The sequence below is a fragment of the Petaurus breviceps genome, unplaced genomic scaffold (assembly GCF_028583685.1).
Source record: "Petaurus breviceps papuanus isolate PSGF00001 unplaced genomic scaffold, PetGlider_PUasm1.0 90825, whole genome shotgun sequence".
NCBI classification, from domain to species: domain Eukaryota; kingdom Metazoa; phylum Chordata; class Mammalia; order Diprotodontia; family Petauridae; genus Petaurus; species Petaurus breviceps.
Genome location: NW_027187353.1, coordinates 21,940,654 through 21,961,978, shown reverse-complemented (window position 1 = coordinate 21,961,978; position 21,325 = coordinate 21,940,654). Strand labels below are relative to the sequence as shown.

Here is a 21,325-nt window from a genome sequence, read left to right as displayed (position 1 = left end):
TCAGGGGAAGCCTTCAGCAGCGCTGTGTCACCTCAGAGCCATGATGAGGCACCTACTAGAGGAGGACCTCACCAGGCCATGTTGATAAAATAGGGCTTGTGGAATGTCACAGGGTTGTCCTGCTTTCCACCAGAAATGAGCACTATCAGTGCTTTTAATTTTCTTTCTCCCTCTTTATAAATAGAATGCCCAGTGTTTGCATGGTGATATTGCACAATCACAAAGAGAAATCACGTTGAAAGGCTTCAGGGAAGGCAGCTTCAAAGTTTTAGTGGCAACTAACGTGGCTGCACGTGGTCTGGATATTCCTGAGGTTGATCTCGTGATTCAGAGTTCACCCCCACAGGTAGGAGATGGGATGTGGATTTAAGTGAAGGCCCTTCCATTTTCGTGTTTGAGAGCGACTTAAGTAAACTTCCTCATTATTAGTGGTTATGTTCTTTGTTCTTAGGCACAGAAAAGCCTGAGATGTTTTCTGTTGTGCTTTAGCCTCTTATATGTTCTCAAAGGTTAACTTTTCACAACAGCTTTTATTATTATTATTACTATTATCATTGGTGCTTTTATGAAGCTGTATTTTGTAGGTACTGAGGCTTAGACAGGTTAAATAATGTGCCCTGGGTCACACCACTAAGGAAGTGTCTGAGGCAGGATTTGAACTCAGAGCTTTCTGAATTCCACTCTTCTTGAGGCCTCCTGGCTGGCCCATGGTTTTCTATATCCAAAGGAGGGAGCATCAAAACTAATGGAAGGAGGAAACAGATAGTGGAAAACATTAGTAGGGAGGGAAGATTTGATTTTGATTTTGACTTTACTTTAACTGGTTTTCAAAGAAATGATCAAAAGATTTTATAACATAGCTATTCTAGAATTGTATCGCTATTGTAATCTTCCTGAATGCAGTTATCTGTCAGAAGTTTCAAGAGGATTATCTCTTATTGTTCAGGATGTTGAATCTTATATCCATCGTTCTGGACGCACAGGGAGAGCTGGACGAACAGGGATTTGTATATGTTTTTATCAGCCCAATGAAAGAGGCCAGCTGAAATATGTGGAAGGAAAAGCGGTGAGTAGAGCTAAAGCCTGCTGCTTCTGCTGCAGTGGGGGAAAAGTCAGACATGGGCCTTCTGCTGATTCTAACTTGTTCTTGGATATGAAATGTACAGATAGTTAAAATCTTGTTTGAGACTTTTTCCTTTAACAAAACTTTTATTGTGGAGAAAGTCTCATTCTCATTTTTCCCTTGGATTTTAAAAAACTTGATAGCTTAGAAGAACAGGAATGAATCAGAGGAGCATTTCATTTTTAATGTTAGTGTTAGGTTCCTTATTCCAGCAAGAGGGTCAGGTAAATGTTAGTACTGGGGGGAGGGATTTCTTTGAAGGCTTATTTGGATAGTTAAAAGGATATTCCTCCCTTGCCATCCCCAGATGTGAACAACTTATTCTCTGCACTACTTTTCCATATTTCTCTTCGAATCTTTCATGGAGGATGGACTTTGCGCTGCCTCTTTTAATTTTTTTTTTTTTGAGAGGAGAAGGTAGGGCAATTGAGGCTAAGTGACTTGCCCAAGGTCACACAGCCAATAAATGTCAAGTGGCTGAGGCCAAATTTGATCTCAGGTCCTCCTGACTCTGGGGCTGGTGCTCTGTTCACTGCACCACCTAACTGCCCCTGCCTCTTTTAATTTAAGGATGCAAGAAAAATCACTTCAGTCGTTCCGTCTTTTTATACTTCACTCTTGCTACATACTAGCCCCCCTCGTTTTCTGGTCATATCTGTCATGCATGATGTCTTTGTGTACTACAAGTCATTGGTGATGATGTGCTACAACATCCGTACAGCCGCCTTGTCTCTTTCCATTGCTCTTTGGGTCAGTTCTTCAGTTCTGACTCTTCTGAGATCCCCATGATCCATGATTCTTAGGGAGGAGAATACTGATGTTAGTAAATGTTTCTGCCTCAGCAAACAGCTTGGGCTTACTGAAAGCAGTATGTGGTTCCCTAAATTTAATCCAGCCCATTCTGCTATTCAGTCCTGGGTGCCTATCATTGTTTATCTGTTGGGTGCTTGTCTAAGATGTTTGCACTGAAGGATTCAGTGTGGACCACCTGTTGACTGATGACATGATAAAGGTTCTGAAAGAAACTACACATCTGCTCATAAGCAACTTTGGTCAGGAAAGATTTGTTCATATCAAAGGAATCATCTTTTGGAAATTATCAATTTATCCTATTACAACTAATAAATATACCATAAAATTTTCTATTTTATCAATTTATTGGGGGAGATTTTGGGGGGGGAGGGGAGGGGCGTAAATAGACCTTAATCTGGAGTTTGGAAATATTTCAGCATATGTCCAAGAAAATAAATAATTATTCAGATGTATTAATCTAGTAATTATTTCCAGAGACTTCCATTTCTTTAATATTATTCTTTCATTTTCAGGGAATAACTTTTAAACGTGTAGGTGTTCCAACTACAATGGATTTAGTTAAATCTCGGAGTATGGATGCTATCAGGTATGGGTTTTTTGTTTAACTTGAATATTTTTTCTCTTGTCTTTGGTGCACTTTGAATTAATTAAAAATTTTTAAGCACTAGCTGTAGTGCTTCATTTAACAGATTTCTAATTTCCAAAATTCAGATAGCCAGTTTTTACCAGTATGATTAGGTGCATTAAAATATTTTTCTTTGTGAAATTGACAGTGAAAATCTGTGTATATTGCTTCTTGAGGAGAAAGAAGCATGAACTATTACTTGGTAATTGTTTTGATTCCTCATTAACTAGAACAACACTAAAAAATCAACCCATTGCTCCCTTTCATAAACCAGCAATGAAGTTTATGGCACTACCTAGAGAAAAATAAGTGTGTTAATGGTCATGGATAGAATACTAATCCATATTTAAATCAGCTTGATACGAATGCAAATAAGAGTGACTGATGACTGTTGTCTAGATCATGTGATCCACCAAGATGGAAGACATCTATAAAAATTAAGACATACTACCAAGAACCCTGATGAAGTAACAGTTTGGTGAATTAACATCCAAGAAGGCTAATCCCTGATCTCTAATATTGCTCAGCACCTTCTTCACCAGAATCCGTGCTCTACTACAGCTACATAATAAGGTCCCATAGGCCTCTGGGATCTATTCCACATTTTCCTTGATGTTGCTATCATCTTTGCTGGCATAACCTTTTCCCTCCCCTCCCCCCCCAGCCTTTTACTCTGCTCTCCCCATCATCCTGTGGCAACAAAGAACAAAATTCAGCCCTCCCTATCCTTACCTATGAGGAAGAGATGAGGGTACAAGAAAATGGAAGCTTGCCCTTCCTGATTGTTCTGTAACAATATTCAGCCAAAAATGAAGGAACAGAAGGAAGTAGGGCAGGACACCAGCATGGGGGAAAGGCTCCATCAGGCTTGAAGAAAAGGGGGACTGGCTCCCAGCTGAGGCCATTTCTGTCCCTTGAGAAGTAATGTCTGACAGATTGAGACTGGTGAAAAGTGAATTCCCTAGTGTGGGAGGAAGCTAAGAAAGCTTTGAAATCGAGCCCTTAGGGGAACTACCATCAAAGAAGGAAGAGTCAGAAAGTGAAAAGAAGGAGAATATAAGGAAAAAAAGACTGAAATTGACAAAAATCTCAGGAGGAAGTAAACTTGGTTAAAAACCATGCACATACACAGATAAACCAACAGGTCCAGTATTAATAACAGAATGGAAGATGGCCTTCAGGAAATCTAAACAAGTCCAAATATCTCTGAATAAAGATAAAGCAAAATCAGTTCCTGATGAGGCAGAGGACCCTGTGTATTACCAAGAGAGCATAGAAACATAGCAATATGTTTCCAGACATTTGAAGAGATAAATAAGAATTGTTAAAGTAGAATTTATTGTCTTGTACAGCAGAAATAATTTGCAAAACATAAAAACCCAAAAAAACTCAAGAGAGAGAGAATTGATTAGGAATGCAAATATACAGAATTTTAGGACAATTTGGAAGAAGAATATTCAGTGCTTATGGCAATACCTGTTTGATAAAAATGACAATCCTGTCAAAACAATTTGCAGTTTTAAAGACATCAAACTATCAAAGTGATACTTTATGGAACTCAGCAAAATTCATTTGGAGAAACAAGATCTAGAATGAAAGAACTGCTTATTTGATAAAAATTATTGGGGAAAACTAGAAAGCAGTCTAGCAGAGATCAAACTTTGACAACATATACAACATATTCCATGATAAATTCAAAATAAATTTGACATTAAAGATTACACCATGAAAAAAATTTAAAAACCAGATTGTATATCTTTCATAACTATGGGTAAGAGATATATTTTTTAAACAAGGGGTAAAGGCAGTTGCAAAAGATAAAATAGATAACTTTGACTGCAAAGTTATTTTTGTAGCTAAAAAGATGCACAAGCAAAATTAATGCACATAAGATAAGTGGTTAAAAAAAATCTTTGCATCAAATTTCCCAGATAAGGGTTTGGTATCCTATATATGTGTGTATACACACACACACACACACACACACACACATGTCATTATATGCCCAGAATCCATTCATTCCTCAGTCAATAAGTAGTCAAAGAATATGAACAAACAGTTCTCAAAAGAATTGCCAATTACTAACAGCAAGATGAAAGAAAGCTCTAATAAGAAGACAAATACAAATCAAAACAACCTTGAAGTTTTCTCTCCTACCTGGCAAATTGCCAAAGATGGTGGAAAGAAGTTGGAGGCGCTATTGAGACAGTAGGTAAACCAGTGCATTATTGGTGGACCTGTGAATCAGCAAAACTGTTTTGGAAAGCACTTTGGAATTAAGCAGATGATGGTGATAAAGTGACTGTACTTTTTGATCTAGAAATTCCACTAGGCTTTATACCCCAAGGATTCGATTGATAAAGAAATCCTCATATATACCAAAATATTAATAGTAGCACTTTTTGTGATAGCAAAGGAGTGAAAACAAAGTAGACACCCATCCATTGAGAAAGCTTTCAAATTGTGGTCCATGAAGAAAACTACAACAGAGAGAGATGAAGAGTCATGAAATTAATTTGGAATCGGTCATCAAGAAATTATTACTTTCAAACCTGTTACCGTCATGGACTTTTACTAGTTCTAAGAAATGTATGTGATTAATACAGAGAAGCACTGGAAGATCTTTGTGAAAAGGGAAGTCAGCAGAGCCAAGAGAATAGCACACACAGTGACCACAGCAACATAAATGGAAAAAACATGTATACACCAAAAAATTAAAAATGACTTTTGCAAAATTACAATCAAGTATAGCCCCAAGGAAGGTATCTCCACCCCGCTCCTTTGCAGAGGCAGCAGTTTCGTGGATGTGGTACATCGTATATCTTTTCAGACTTTTTCTATGCCATTTATTAGTTTTGCCAATTTCTCCTCTTTTTTGTTTTTTCTTTAAAAACATTTGTTATATGAGATGGCTCTTAGGGAGAAATCTGGGAAGATTCTGGTGATGCAAAAACAAAAATAACATTATGACTTCTGTTATACTATAATCTAGAAGAAACATTAAAGTTAAATATATGCACAATATTGCTAAACTTTTGTAGATGTTTCTAAATCATTTCTGAAAATTTAATAATTTATGAATGAAGCATGAAATCTGAAGGGACAGTTTACTGGACTTGTATTCTGGTTAAAAATTCTACAACCTTACTTGGAAGTAAACCTTCAGCTTTATAACCAAGGAAATGTTATATTAAATAAAATTGTAGGTCCCTGGCTTCAGTTTCTTTTGTTGCTGTTGAATTTTTCCGGCCATCAGCTCAGAGACTGATAGAGGAGAAGGGGGCAGTGGATGCGTTGGCAGCAGCATTGGCACACATCTCAGGTGCCTCCTCTTTCGAACCTCGCTCCTTGATCAACTCTGATAAGGTACAGATATTTGGGGCAGTGATAATGAAGGACAGCAGATTCTAGCTGAACCTTGATATTAATACTGTGATTGCTATAACTCCCTTCATGTGCCTTGCTTCCTGTGGCCTGAATAAGCAAAACATGGGTTGTGCTGTTAGGCATTCTCTCTTAAGGAATTTCCTCCTTCGGGAAATGCTGAGTCATACATCTCTCCCAAATCATACTCTTGGGAATGACCCAAATGCAAAAATTCTTTCAAGCAACCTTGATAGATGGCCGTTCAGTCTCTCCTTAAGCATGTTCAGTAGTGGAGAGCCTACCTTCATGACACATGGGCTTCACCTCTTGTTACTCAGAAGATTTTCCTTTTTTGGAGGTGAAATGTGCTTCCCTGGAATTTCCCGAAAGTGGTGCCAGTGCTGCTGCCCAGATTAATATTCTCTTCTAGCTGTTCTCCGCTTCTCTTTAACCCCTACCAATAACCACATCTCTTTCTCCTCTCCCCCAGGTCCCACTGTTACCTTGTCATCAAATCTTCTTTCTCTGTTCACGGTTCCTTGTATCCCTTTTCTCTCTGCTCCCATGTTCATGCTTCTCCCTCATCCTTCTTTATCTGGTGCATCTTCCACTCGGTGACCTAAAGAACAGAACTAAAAGTTTCTAAAGTACTCAATGCTCCCTGTTTTCTAACCTGGCTCTGACCTTCCTTTCCAGCCTCACACTTTTTTCCCTGAATTCTGCTATCCAGCTAAAGTTTCCTGCTGCACACTCTTCTGCCTCTGGGCTGTCATACTGGCCAGAGATGTATCTTTACCACACCCTTTGCCTTGTAGAACCCTGTCATAATTCACCACCTCCTGAATGAAGGTTGTCTTGGTCCTCCACTTCCTTCCTCCTAGCTTACTTTGTATTTTGAATATACTTATTTATACATACATACACACATACGCATACATACATACATACAGGCTGCCCTGCTAGAATGTAAGCTCCATGAGGGCAGGGATGATTTCATTTTGGTCCTTATATACTGCTCAGCCATTTTTTCAGTATCTAACTCTTCATGATTCCATTTGGGGTTTTCTTGGCAAAGGTACTGGAATGGTTTGCCATTTTCTTTTCAAGCTCATTTTATACATGAGGAAACTAAGGCAAACAGGGTTGAGTGACTTGCCCCTGGTCACACAGCTAATAAGTGTTTGAGGCCAGAGTTGAGCTCAGGAAGACTCATCTTCCTGACTTCAGGCCAGGCACTGTGCCGTCCCTTGACAAGGGCCCTTTTATCCCTTGTCTCAATTTTTTAATAGGTGTTTAATAAATGCTTGTTGACTCATTGATTGGCTACCTTTTTTGGGACACTAGTCTATCAGTGTCTTAAAATGCAGCATTCAAAATTGAGCACAGTGCAGTAGATGTGGTCTGATCACACCTACAAGGAATAATAGCTGACTTTCCATATAGAGCCTTCTAGGTAACAAAAGTGATTTACATACATTATCTCATTTGCTTTTAATAAATCTTTGAGGCAGATGTAATTATTATTCCCATTTTCCTGATGAGAAAGCTGAGGCTCGGAAAAGTAAAGCAAATTTACCCAGGGTCATTCAGCCAGAGAGACAGAATCCAAAACTACTGACTTTTCTATGATACCAAAGCAAGTAGAATATAATTGTGACTTTCATTGACCCTAACACTTCACTTTTTTTTTTAAAGCAGTTGGGGTTCAGTAACTTGCCCAAGGTTACAATGCCAGATATTTTGTGTGGGTGCTGAGTGTCTGAGGCCAGAACCAATCCCAGGTCTCCCGACGCTGGGGCCGGCGCTTGCCACCTGGCTGCCCCTAAGCAACTGGGGTTGAGTAACTTGCTCAAGGTCACATGGCCAGTTATTTTGTGTGAGTGCTGAGTGTCTGAGGCCAGAACCGATCCCGGGGCTCCTGATGCTGGGGCCGGTGCTCTTCCTCACTGTGCCACAACACTTCACTTCTGTTAATGCAACCTAAGATGCTTTTCTTTCTCATAGTAGTGATTATGTCTCAGAAGAATCTTCCTATGAAGTGTTGCCATTGATTGTATGAACCCAAAATGCACAACTTTGTTTCTTTCTGTTAACTTTCATGTTGTTGGTTTTAGCTCAGCGCTGCAGCCTGAGATCTGAGTAACATTCAGTTTATAAGAATTGAGCAGTTTAAAACCTATTATTTACCTTTAAATGTGCAGCGAACTTTTTTTTTTGGAGAGGTGAAGGTAGGGCAATTGGGGTTAAGTGACTTGCCCGAGGTCTCACAGCTAGTTTTTGTGTTAAGTGTCCGAGGCTGGATTCGAACTCAGGTCTTCCAGGCTCCAGGGCTGGTGCTCTATTCACTGTGCCACCTAGCCACCCCGATTTGTTGATTTATTCAGTAAATGTTGAATTCTATTTTTGAGATATTCTACCAGATGCTGTGGAGAATATTCATTGACCTTAAGGTGCTCAGTCTTGTTATAGTAATTCTCTATATTTTAAATTATAAACAAAAGTTATATTGTCTAATGGATTTTTCGGCTAACTTGCCAAAATGAAAATGCTTATAATTGAGTGGTTGCAGGATCTGCATTAGCATGCAATTTATAATGTCCTTGTCTTGGCTTTATGTGTGTGGTTTTAAAGGCAAAATCAGCTTTCTTTGATTGTCCTGAAATCCATACTCCCTGTTGACTGTGATCTTTACTCCTGAAGGGATTTGTGACTATGATTCTACAAAGCCCAGAGGAGTTACAGGACATCAGCACTGCGAGGAAGGAGCTCAGCAGGAAGCTGAGTAGTGATACCATGTCCCGAATTGTCCGAATGTGCCTCCTGAAAGGGAAAATGGTAAGCATCACAATTCCTTTACAAATCTTCAGAAGCAAATGAAAATTGTTTAGAAGGTTAGCAGATTTGGAAATTGGTTTTTTACAGTACAAAGAATATAATCTCTGGGTGCTAGCTTATTTCTGATAAAATATTAGGGCTGCATCAGTGGCCCTTTTCAAAAGCAAGCTGAAAGTCACTCTTGCTTCACAAAATCTAAAACTTCTTAGAGGTAGATATAATTTCTTAGTTCTTTAAATAACTTCTGTTCATTCAAGTTGGACTGATGTTTTCATTGATCTGTCATCCTAGGCAGCTTTGGAAGAGGAGTAGGTATTTGATTCATCTTTGTTACTTTGGGCCTTATAGACAATGACATAAAATTGCCCATTTTAAAAGTTATTATTATACTTGCATGGGGTTTTACTTAACCTTTCTCTTCAAAAAAAATCTAAACTGCTTGGAGATTACCATCAAAGCCTATTTTAGGGAATATCATCTAAGTATTTCAAACTTAAAGAAAGTTTTACCTTTCTTTTTCTAGGGTGTATGCTTTGATATTCCAACGAGCGAGTCAGAACTAATACAGGTAATCTTTTTTATGCCTACTTTTAGAAGAATATCAAACCAGCTGTTCTGAATATTATTTTATTGGTTTACCTGATTTACCTGATTGCTGCAAGTTGTTGCTTGCTTTAAAAAAAATTTCTTTCCTACATTCTAAACTTAAGCACTGATAAAAGAGCATTTCCATTTACGTAGCAAAGCACAAAAAAATGGAATTTTATATGAAATCACAAATCTCTCCTTTACTACCTTCCCTTCTCTAAAAGTTTACAACATTCCAAACAGCCACAATATAGCTCCCCAAAACGAATTCTGAAACAGCAAAAAGATGGGCTGAAATAGTCTTTTAGCCCAAGAAACTTGGAAGATTAGCAAGAAAGGTCTGTCTCAGATGAAAGGGTAATGTAGTCCAAGACAGGAAGTTTCCCAGCAAGCCCCACCTCAGCAAAACCAGTGGGAGATCCTGAGTCCCAGTGCCATGGAGCAGGCAAACATCACTACCAGGACACTCTCTCCTCTTGCTGTGTTCCGCCCTCCCACCTCAGCATAGCCAGGGGAAGGACAGATTTCACCTCTGAGAACCTCCACATGCTTCAGCAGAGTCCCTAGCAAATAGGTAAATACCAACCTTGTGAGTGCCTAAGCAAACAGGCAGCCATAAGCCAAGCCAACCATGTGCTTCATCATAGCCCTGGGCAAACAGCTGCCAACAACCAGACTGCTGTGTGCTTCTGTGTAGTCCCAGGGAAATGCAGAAACACCTTACCAGCCTCAGCATATGCCAGACGTCAGCACTAGGACCCTGGCTCAGCACCATGTAAGCTACTAGATCCCTATGGTCTCCAGCAATGCCAGCCACCTTCCTACCCTACCTCCTCAGTGCAGCACGAGATACAAGGGTGCCCATGGGTCTCAGGACATGTCCATGCCTCACCAGGTAAACAGCCAGGGCCTGTAGCCCTTCAAACAAGAAGCCTGAGTCAGTGCTCCTTCCACCCTGGGAGAGGAGCTCAAATTTAAAAGAGGAAAAAAGCTAAAAAAGATGACCAAAAAAACATCAATAAAAGAATCTGACCATAGAAAGTTATTATGGTGACAGGGAAGATCAATACAACTCAGAAGAAACAACAATCCCAAAACACCTGTGGGCAAAACCCCAGAATAAAACAGGAAGTGGTCTCAAGCCCAGGAAGAACTCAAAAAGGAGCTTAAAAATCATATAAGAGAGGTAGAAAAAAAATTGGGAAAAGAGATGAGAGTGATGCAAGAGAATTAAGAAAAAAGATTCAACAGCTTGGAAAAAGACAACTGCTTAAAAAGTCCAGTTAGCCAAATGGAAAAGGAAGTACAAAATCTGAGGAAAAGGTGGTTTTAGAATTGGGTGAGTAGAAGCTAATGACTACATAAGACATCAAGAACCAATCAAATTCAAAAGAATGAAAAAACGGAAGAAAATGTAAAATACCTCATTGGAAAAACTGCTGACCTGGAAAATAGATCCAGGAGAGACAATGTCAGAATCATTGAACTACTGGAAAGCCATAATCAAATGGAGGATGTGGATTGCATCTTTCAAGAAATTATAAAGGAAAATTGCCATGATATCCTGGAACCCCAGAGATCAAAATAGGCATTGAAAGAATCTACCAATCACCTCAGGAAAGAAATATCAAAATAAAAACTCCAAGGAGCATTATAGCTGAATTACAGAACTACCAAGTCAAGGAAAAACTCTTGAAAGTGACCAGAAAGAAGGAATTCAAATGCTGGGGAGCAATAATCATAATTACACAGGATTTAGCAGCTGTAACATTAAAGGATTGGAGGTCATGGAATATGATACTCAGGGAAGCAGACTACAACCAAAAATCACCTACCTGGGGAATATACTTCAGGGGGAAAATATGGTCATTTAGTGAAATAGAAGGACTTCACGCTTTTGTAAAGTGAATCCCAAAACTGAACAAAAAATTTGTTCTCCAATATCAAGACCCAAGAGGAGTCTCAAAAGGGAAAAGAAAAAAAACATAAGGGATTTGATGGAGCTGAACTGTTTACATCCCCACACGGAGAAGATGATATTCTTAATTCTTAAAAATTGTTCCATTAATAGCACAGCTAGAAGGAAATTATATAGATAGACAGAGATATAGACAGAGAGTTCAAGTATAAGGTGAATTTGAGGAAATGAAAAAAAATTAAGTGGTGAGGAAGAGGAGTACACTGGGTACAGAAGGAAGGGAAAGTTTAAAAAGGGGTAAATTATTTCACATAAAGAGGCATGAAAAACCTATTACAGTGGAGGGAAAGTTGGGAGAATGGGCATCGCTTGAACCTTACTCTCATCAGAATTGGCTTAAAGAGGGAATAATATACCTAATCAGTTGAATATAGAATTCTATCTTACCCAGACAGAAAATAGGGGCGGAGAGAGGGCAGATCAGGGGAGGTGGTAGATGGAAGCAAAATACTGTCAAGGAGGGAAAGAGTGAAAGGAGACAGAATAAACAGGAGAAAAAATAGGATGGAGGGAAATGGACAGTTAGTGATCATAACTGTGAATGGGATAAGTTCTCCCATAAAGCAGAAATGGATAGCAGAGTGGACCTAAAGCCAGGATCCTATAGTATGTTTACAAGAAACACACTTGAAGCAGGAAGACACAGAGTAGGGCTAAGGAGCTTGAGCAGAATCTACTATGCTTCAGCTGGAGTCAAAAAGCATGAGTAGCAATCCAAGTCTCAGAGAAAGCAAAAGCAAAACCAGGCCTAATTAAAAGAGATAAGGAAGGAAATGACATCTGGATAAAAGATGCCATAGACAGTGAGGTAGTATCCATACTAAACAAATATGCACCAATATGGCATCCAAATTCTTAGAGAAGTTAAATGAGGTACAGGTTTGTGACCAAACGAGATAGAGAGCATTGTGAAATGTAAAATAGATATTTTGATTTTATTAAGAAGGTTTTGCACAAGCAAAACTAACACAACCAAGATTAGAAGGAAAGCCAAAAGCTGGAAAACAATCTTTACAGCAAGTGTCTCTGATAAAGGCCTCATTTGTCAAATATATAGAGCACAGAGTCAAATTTATAAGAATACAAGTCATTCCCCAAGTGATAAACGTTCAAAGGATGTGAACAGGCAGTTTTCAGATGAAGAAATCCAGGCTATCCATAGGCATATGAAGATATGAACTAAATAACTTTTTTTTAAATTAAATTTTATGTTTATTTTTAGTTTACATCATTCATGTCCACAAGATTTAGAGTTACAAATTTTCTAACTATTTTTCCCCTACCCACCACCCCAAAAACAACGACCCCACTGAATATCCCCTCCCCCAAGCTGCTCTCTCCCATATCTTCCCCTATCCCCCCTCCAAAAAAGGGGTAGGGCATGGTGCATCTCTGTGCTCCAGTGCCTGTATTCTTATTTCCCAGTCGTGTGTAAAATATAATAATAACATTTTTTTAAACATTTGATTTTAAGTCTTTGAATTCCAGGTAATTTCCCTTTCTCCCTCGTCACCCACCCTTGCTGGAAAGATAAGCAATTCAATATAGGTTGTACGTGTGTAGCTATGCAAAACATTTCCATAGTGGATATATTGTAAAAGACTGACTATATTTCCCTCCATCCTATCCCACCCCCCACTTGTTTTATTCTCTACTTTGATCCTGTTCCTTTTCAAAAGTGTGTGCTTCCAACTTCCCTCCCCCCAAGCTTGCCCTCCCTTCCATCATTCCCTCTCTCATCCCCTTCCCCCTACTATCCTGTAGGGTGAGATACCCTATTTAGTGTATATGTCATTCCCTTCCTAAGCCAAATTCAATGAGAGCAAGGTTGACTCATTCCCTTTTGCCTTCCTGTTCTTCCCTTCCATTGTAACAGTTTTCCCTTGCTTCTTCTATGTGAGATAATTTACCCCATTCTGTCTCTATCCATCTCCTCTCATTACCTTTTAAGTATCATCCCTTCCTATTCACTTGATCTTGTGCCTTCTGTCTATGTATACCTATGCACATATATACACTTATGTATTCATATGCCCATATACCCTCCTATATAGACATATATATGTATGTATACATATATATAATATATACATTTCTGTTCCCTTCAACTATTCTCATACTGAGAAAAGTTTCATAAGTTATAATTATCGTTTTTCCATGTAGGAATGTAAATAGTTCAGTTTTGATAAGTTCCTTATAATTTCTTTTCCCTGTTTACCTTCTCATGCTACTCTTGCTTCTTGTATCTGAATGTCAGATTTTCTATTCAACTCTGGTTTTTTCATCATGAATGTTTGAAAGTTCTCTATTCCATTGAATCACCATAGTTTCCCCTGAAACATAATACTCAGTTTTGCTGGGTAGGTGATTCTTGGTTTTAATCCCAGCTCTTATGACCTCTGGAATATCATATTCCAAACCGTTTGATCCCTCAGTGTAGAAGCTGCCAGATCCTGTGTTATCCTGATTGTGTTTCTACAATATTCAAATTGTTTCTTCCTGGCTGCTTGTAACATTTTCTCCTTGATCTGGGAATTCCGGAACCTGGCTATAATATTCCTAGGAGTTTTCTTTTAGGGATCTTTTTCAGGAGGTGATCGGTGGATTCTTCCAACCTCTATTTTGCCTTCTGGTTCTAAAACATCAGGGCAATTTTCCTTGAGAATTTCTTGGAGGATGATTTCTAGGTTCTTTCTTTGATCATGGCTTTCAGGTAGTCCAATAATTTTTAAATTATCTCTCCTGGATCTGTTTTCCAGGTCAGTGGTTTTTCCAGTGAGATAGTTCACATTGTCTTTTATTTTTTCGTTTATTTGAATCTGTGTAATAGTATCTTGATTTTTCATAAAGTCATTAGCTTTCATTTGCTCCAATCTAATTCTGAAGGAATGATTCTCTTCAGTGAGCTTTTGAGATTTTTTTTCCATCAGGCAAATTTGGCTTTTTAAGGCATTCTTCTCCACATTGGCTTTTTGGGTCTCTTTTGCCATTGAATTAGTCTATTTTTTAAGGTGTTTTTTTCTTCAGTCAGGTTGTTGACTCTCATTTCATTATTTTCTTGCATCGTTCACATTTATCTTCCCAATTTTTCCTCTACTTCTCTTACTTGGTTTTCAAAATCCTTCTTAAGTTCCTCTGTGGCCTATAACCAGTTCATATTTTTCTTGGAAGCTTTTGGTACAGGGGTTCTGACTTCACTGTCTTCCTCCTGTTCCATGCATTGATCCTTTTTGTCCCCAAAATAGGAGTGTAAAGAAGGATTGCTGTGCTTGCTTTGCTTCATTTGCTTGCTCATGTTGCCAGTCAATTACTTGACTTTGGAGCTTTTTGCCATAGTAGAACTCTGCTACCAGAGAGGGGAGCTTTGTCCCAATCTCTGGGGTTTTCTCAGCTGCCAGAGCTATTGGTTGGCTGCCCTCTCTGTCGCCTCCACAAGCTCTGGCAAACTGGTCACACACCCCAAGATCTCCACCCCAGACAGTGATCCAGATCCAGGGAGGTTAAAGCAAGAGTGATTACCCCTCAAAGTGGTAGCTTGGTCCCTCTACAATCTGCAGGCCAGGAGCTCTGAAGCAGTCATGTGGCAGTGGCTGCAGGGCTGCAGTACCTCACCTGCTTCTCCCTTTGGGGCAAAGGCCAGACTGCACTACTGGACTCCCAGTTCCCAAAGTCCACATTGCACTGACCTCTCACTTTGTAGCATCTTTGGGTTGATAATTCTGGAAATCTCCACAGCTGCTGGTGATCTGAAATCCCTCCAGCCATGGCTGGTTGTGGCCTCCCTGAAGCTAAAACCTCAGGCTCATGCAGCTCAGCTAGAGTGCTGTGCTGGCCCCTTCCTGCCAGCCTACTGGACTGTCTTCAGTGGGAAGTTAGCTTCTCTCTGTCATTTTGTGGGTTCTGTAGCTCCAAAGTTTGTTTAGAGTAATTTTTACATGGATTGGAGGTGGTAGGAGGAGCTACGAGGAAGTGCTGTTTCTACTCCGCCATCTTGGCTCCCAGATCTAAATCACTTTTGATTAGAAAAATGCAAATTAAAATAACCGAGTTATCACTTCACACCTATCAGATTGGCTAATATAATAGAAAAGAAATATGACAAATGGAGAGAATGTGGGAAAATTGGGACACTGATGCAGGCTTGGTGGAGTTGTGAACTGATCCAGCTGCTCTGGAGAACAATTTGGAATTATGCCCAAAGGGCAATCAGACTAATCCCTTTGATTTAGCAATACTACTATTAGGTCTGTATCCCAAAGAGATCACAAAAAAGGGAGAAAGACCTAGGTGTGCAGAAAGATTTATAGCAGCCCTTTTGATGATGGCAAAATAACTGGAAATTGGATGTTCATCAGTTGAAGAATGGGTGAACAAATTGTGCCATATGAATGTAATGGAATACTATTGTGCAATAAGATAAAAGATGAAGAGGCAGATTTCAAAAAAGCCTGCAGAGACTTGTACAAACTGATGCAAAGTGAAATGAGTAGAACCAGGAAAACATTGTATATAGTATCAGCAACATTGTATGATGATTAACCATAAATATCTCAGCTCTTCTGAGTAACACAGTGATCCAAGGCAGATACAAAGGACTTAATGAAGGAAAATGTTATCCACATTCAGATAATAGAACTGATGGACTCTGAAGGCAAATCAAAGCTTACTTCTTTCACTAACTATTCTTTTTCGTGTTTTTTTCCCCCTTTTGATCTGTTTCTTTCACAACTAGGACTAATACAGAAATGTGTTTCACATGATAGCACATGTACAACCTATATCGAATTATTGCCTATCATTGAGGGAAGGGGAAGGAGGGAGAGAAAAATTTGGAACTCAAAATCTTATAAAAATTAATGGTTAAAAACTGTCTTGAAATAAGTGGGGGAAAATACTATTTAAAAAAGGGAAAAATATACATCAGATTCTTCAGGTTACTTTCAAAACCCTCCTGCTTGCTTGTTCTCAGCTTTTTCTACATTTAGAGCTGGGAAACAATCTTTACAATCTTGGTTGCATTAGTTTTGCTCCTACAAAAGCTTTTTGATAAAACCAAAATATCTATTTTACCTTGCACAATTCTCTCTGTCTTGTTGGTCATGAACCTGTAACTCACTTAAAAGAATTGGAGTGCCATACCACTTGGTGCATATTTGTTTAGCATTGATATTACTTCATTGTCTATGGTATCTTTTATCAAGATGTCATTTCCTTCCCTATCTCTTTTAATTAGGACTATTTTTGCTTTTGCTTTTTGCATTTAAAAAAGTTATGATGGCTCTCTTTTTTGGAGATATAGGGTGAGGGGAGGCAGCATCACTTAACATGACTTTTGGAACTGTAGGTCCACTTTCTATTCACAGTTAAAGTTCTGTATGCCATCACAAGAATAGTAAATGCACATTATCACATAATCAGATGTGAGGGGTCAAATCAAGTCCCTTAACTACTTAAGGCAAACATCTCACATAAGTTTGTAAACCTAAGATTTCTTATCTCTTGACTCCAGTATTACACTAAAAGCTTATTTATTTCTTGTAATCAGGAATGAGTTTTTTCATATCTTTTTCCACCCCAGTAACTTGAACTTTCTCTTTTAGCCATCATATAAAAAACAAAACTTTTTGGATGCTAATATTTCTGGAATACATTACAAACTATATTAACTGATGTAGTGCTCTGATGCCTCTTGGTGACATGGGCGTGACCCTGGCTTCTTGAGGGCTAACCCTCCCACACTGGAAGGATTTCCAGGACAGGCCAAATGCTGATCTAAAGCTCAGGTTTGACTTGACTTTGTTGGGGAGTGTCATCAGCAGCTTGGCCAAAGGGTGATGGATGTATTGGGCACAGCAGCCTTCCTTGGAAGGGCTGTAAAAATTTGGATTTGCCCACATGGAAGGAGTAGTGCCACATGGACAGGTCTTGCAGGCCTTGAAAGTGTTGTGCATTTCACTGCCTCCTAAAGGGCCTGGGTTCAGGTCCTGCCTCACTGTACACATATAGACAAGTGACACTAATGGTCCCTGCACAGCCTGGAACATCATTGTCTGCATTAGTTATAGTACTTGGTATTTTGAGTTGAAGTTTTTCATCGTTTGACCTGGCTATTAGTTTCTTCTCTTATAGTATTTTTTCTTATGCTTTAGAGCATGAAAATTTGACCTCCAAGATAGTTGGTTTAGATTGGTGGTTCTTTTTGGTGTCCATCTAGTAAAGGCTGTGGATCCCCTCTCAGAGTACTGGTTTTAAATACGTAAGATAAAACACAGGATTACAAAGGAAATAAAAAAATTCACAAACCTTACATTACTGTATTAGATAATTCTAAAATTAAAGAGGTTCAGAACCTCACTTAAGAGCTGTTATCCATGTGCTTTATGACATAGTTTTGGTTCTGAGACCCTTTTCCTGATTTAAGGGGAATGTCTCACAAGTTTGGCTTTTGTCTATGCCTTATTACTTCAGCTAGCCAAATAATTGACTCCTGACTCAGAAGGATACTGAAGTTTTGTAAAAGGGGAGCTCTGCTTACTTCTGGAATTAATTCTATGTGATTTTTACTAATCTCATAAATTGTCTTCACAGGCAGAATGGAATGACTCAGATTGGATATTATCAGTGCCAGATGCGTTACCAGAATTAGAAGAGTATTATGATGGAAGGAGATCGTCCAACACAAGACAGAGAGGTGGCCGGTCTGGGGGTCGTTTTGGAGGGCGATCAGGTGGTCGTTCTGGTGGTCGGCAAGGTGGTGGTCGGTCAGGGGGCCGGCAGGGTGGTGGTCGGTCAAGGAGTCGACAAGATAACAGAAGGCGTGGAGGTGGAAATAGATCAAGAAGTCGGGGCAAGAAACGAAGTTCCAACAGTTAATTTTGCCAATATAAGCTAGGTATTTGGGTCAAATCATGTGTACCATCCACCACAAATTGGGTCTTCATAGCTGAGGGATGTGTCTGCTATTTGCAAAAGCACTTGGTCATATTTTTCAAAAATAACATTACAGCCATTCATGTGAAAACAAATCTACTTATCCAGTTATACCTTTGAATAAAAAAAAAACTTTTATTGTCTCTTTTCACTAAGTGTAAAGAATCTCATTATTTTCAAAATTTCTCATTCCCTTTGCTTAAAATACTTCATAAATCCATGACTTATTGGCATGGGTTCTGTGTCTCTACTCACTGTCTTTGTTAACCAGGCCCCCATTATCTCAGTTCTTCAGTCTATCCTGTACCTGAACAGAAATCCCCCCTTCAAGACCCTGACTAAGGATCTTTTAGCCTCTGCTGAAAACCCAGGGACAAAGAACTAGCCCACCCTCTTGTGTAGATGAACAACCTGCCCATCTTTTGGACACCTTTAAAAAGCCAGCCAGGTCTAGGGTGGTAGACATTTTTCTGCCCAGTTCAGGTTGTCAGGCTGTAAGCACTGAGTTTGCTCCCAGGCCTACTCTCAGCCCTCACCTTTTTGACTTGGGAAGCCCTGGAAGAGCTTATGCTTCACTTGCATAGCCACCAAGAACCCAGGACCACCTCCAGGCACTGAGGCCCTGAAAGGGTCTTTGAGGAAATGTTACAAAGCCTATGCTCTTGTTTGGCTGAGTCTTTTCCAAGGTTCTGGGAAGATAATAAACGCTTTGTATGTACATCTGGGAGAGAAGATTAGACATTAGAAGCAGCCATGTAACTGACCTTTCTGTGATGATGGAGAGCGGTAATGAGTGGTAAGGGAAAAAACCAAAGTTTTAGCACATGATTCTGGCCATAAGGGGACCAGACCCTTCAGTATATCTGTGCTCTTACTGAGAGGCATTTCTTCCAGGAGGGCAGATGAGAATTCATCCATGCAATTTTAAACTCTGTGCCAGACACTTTACAATTATCTCATTTGATTCTGACAACAACTCTTTGACTTAGGTGCTATATTATCCCCATTTTATAGATGAAGAAACAGGCAGGTTAAGTGACTTGTCCAAGATCACTCAACTAATAAGTGTCTAAGGTCAAATTTGAACTTGGGTCTTACTGATTCTAGATCTGATGTTGTATGCACTGCACCACTTTAATGCAGTACCTGCCCTTAGTGAGTTTATAGTTTAATGCAAGACAACACAATAAGAAGCTGTGGAAGGGGTGGGTGCCACTAGGTGGTTCCTGGTGTAGGACATCACATTCAGGAGAGTTCAAAACCAAGCAGAGCTGCAAGGTGGAAATCAGAGTTAGTCCTATTCCCTCTCATCTGGTGTGAATTGTCCTCATCCTCCACATTGAAGGGTACCAATCCAGGATCAATCACCCTCTTGCAAAATAACCAGCCTACTTCCTTTTCATACATTCATCTCTCCTGGACAGTTTGACTCCTAGAGTATTTTATGGGTTATGTTTAACTTCTGTTTGGAGCTGGCATCTTGGCAAAGCTCCAGGATCATAGTATGGTTGAGTCTTCCTCCATAGCCTTCCATGAACTATTTGGTATGGTTCACTATAATTGATGGAAAAGTGCCACAGAAGAGCATGCCCATCTAGAGCCAGTGCACACAATTTCTTTTTGCCCTGAAAGTGCTGCAGAGGTGAATTGAGAAGTCCTGTTTAGCCATTGTTCTTCTGTGCCTGCTGTACCCTGTGCAGGGCACTGTACTCTGGTCAAGGAACAAATGAGAGATTAGGAGGAAGACACCTTAAAGGTCTAAGGACCTTAGCGTTTAGTAGGGGATAAGACGGAGATGAAGAGAGCTGTGACATAAAGTACAATTGTGGAATATCAGCTGTAATTTTCTAGTCTTCTATTTGTAGATGGGAAAATTCGCTCAAGGGGGAAATTACTTGTCTAAGGGCAAACAGCCAGTTACTTCTTGAACAAAAATGTCATAGAGATATGGAAGTAAAGGCAAAACACTAAAAAGTATTTGAGGGCCAGGGAGGTGGCACCAGGATTTGTGCCATGAAATATGGAAAGAGTATCTTCCTAAAACCTTCCCTGTTACTTTAAGGACAACATTCTCCCAATTCATCAGGTTCACAGCCTGAGTCATCCTGGGCTCCTCACCATCTCTCACCCCACCCCCATGTCCAAGGCCTATTTCACCTTTGCAACCTCTCTTGAATATGTATGTCCCTTTCTCTCTTCTGACTGCCACCTTTTATCACCTCACACCTGAACTACTGCAAACAGCCTGCTGGTGGGTCTGCTGACTCAAGTCTCTCCCCACTCCAATGAATCCTCCACTTGGTCACCAAAATGATTTTCCTAAAAGCACATCCCCTCTGCTCAGGAAACCCCAGTGTCTTCCATTCATCTGCAGGAGCCAATGCACAATGCTCTAGTTGGCATCCAAAGCCCTTCGTGATCTTGCCCCTGCCTATTTTTTCAGACATGTACTTGTATTCCTGATGTATATTCTTGGGTCCAGTGACACTAACCTCCTCTCTGTTCCGGGAATAAGAGACTCCATCTCTTGGTTCCTAGTATTTCTTTGGCTGTCCCCCATACTTGGAATGCTCTCCCTCCTCCACTGATTGCTGACCTCTGTGGTTTCCTTTAAGTCTCAACTAAAATCCTATCTTCTAGAGGAAGCCATCCCCAACCCCTCTTAACTCCAGTGCTTTCCCTCTCCTGGTTCCTGTCTGCCCTGTATGTACCTTACTTTGTATGCATTTTTGTGCTTGTCTCCCCCATCAGATTTTAAGCTCCTTGATGGCAGGGACTGTCTTTGGCCTCTTTTTGTATCCCCAGCACTTGGCACAAGCACGGTATCTAGCGCAAAGAAGGTGCTTAATAGATATTGATTGACAGGAAGGGCCTAGGACGTTGCCGGTTTGTCATAAGCTTACCAGACACAAAGAAGAGATGTGGAATAGACAATCCCTAAAGTTGGAGCAGGAAGGGATTTAGAGAGGGTCTAATCCACTGATTCTACACTCTTGAAAGTGCCTGCCCTGGGGCTATGAGAGTAATACCACCTTGTAAGCTAGGAGCTCACCTCCACTGGGGGGAA

The 21,325-nt window shown here is 39.8% G+C and overlaps 1 protein-coding gene across 1 annotated transcript in view; it reads left to right on the top strand.

The window, feature by feature from the left end:
• The window catches only part of DDX50 (DExD-box helicase 50), a 30,281-nt gene extending 11,872 nt beyond the window's left edge, over positions 1 to 18,409 (top strand). The window contains exons 9-15 of the mRNA XM_069071479.1: positions 185 to 346; positions 947 to 1,066; positions 2,449 to 2,522; positions 5,768 to 5,927; positions 8,628 to 8,762; positions 9,286 to 9,330; positions 17,917 to 18,409. Coding sequence (XP_068927580.1) covers positions 185 to 346; positions 947 to 1,066; positions 2,449 to 2,522; positions 5,768 to 5,927; positions 8,628 to 8,762; positions 9,286 to 9,330; positions 17,917 to 18,201 — 981 coding nt within the window. The 3' untranslated portion in view covers positions 18,202 to 18,409. The remainder of the gene's footprint in view (positions 1 to 184; positions 347 to 946; positions 1,067 to 2,448; positions 2,523 to 5,767; positions 5,928 to 8,627; positions 8,763 to 9,285; positions 9,331 to 17,916) is intronic.
• The last annotated feature ends 2,916 nt before the right edge of the window (positions 18,410 to 21,325 follow it).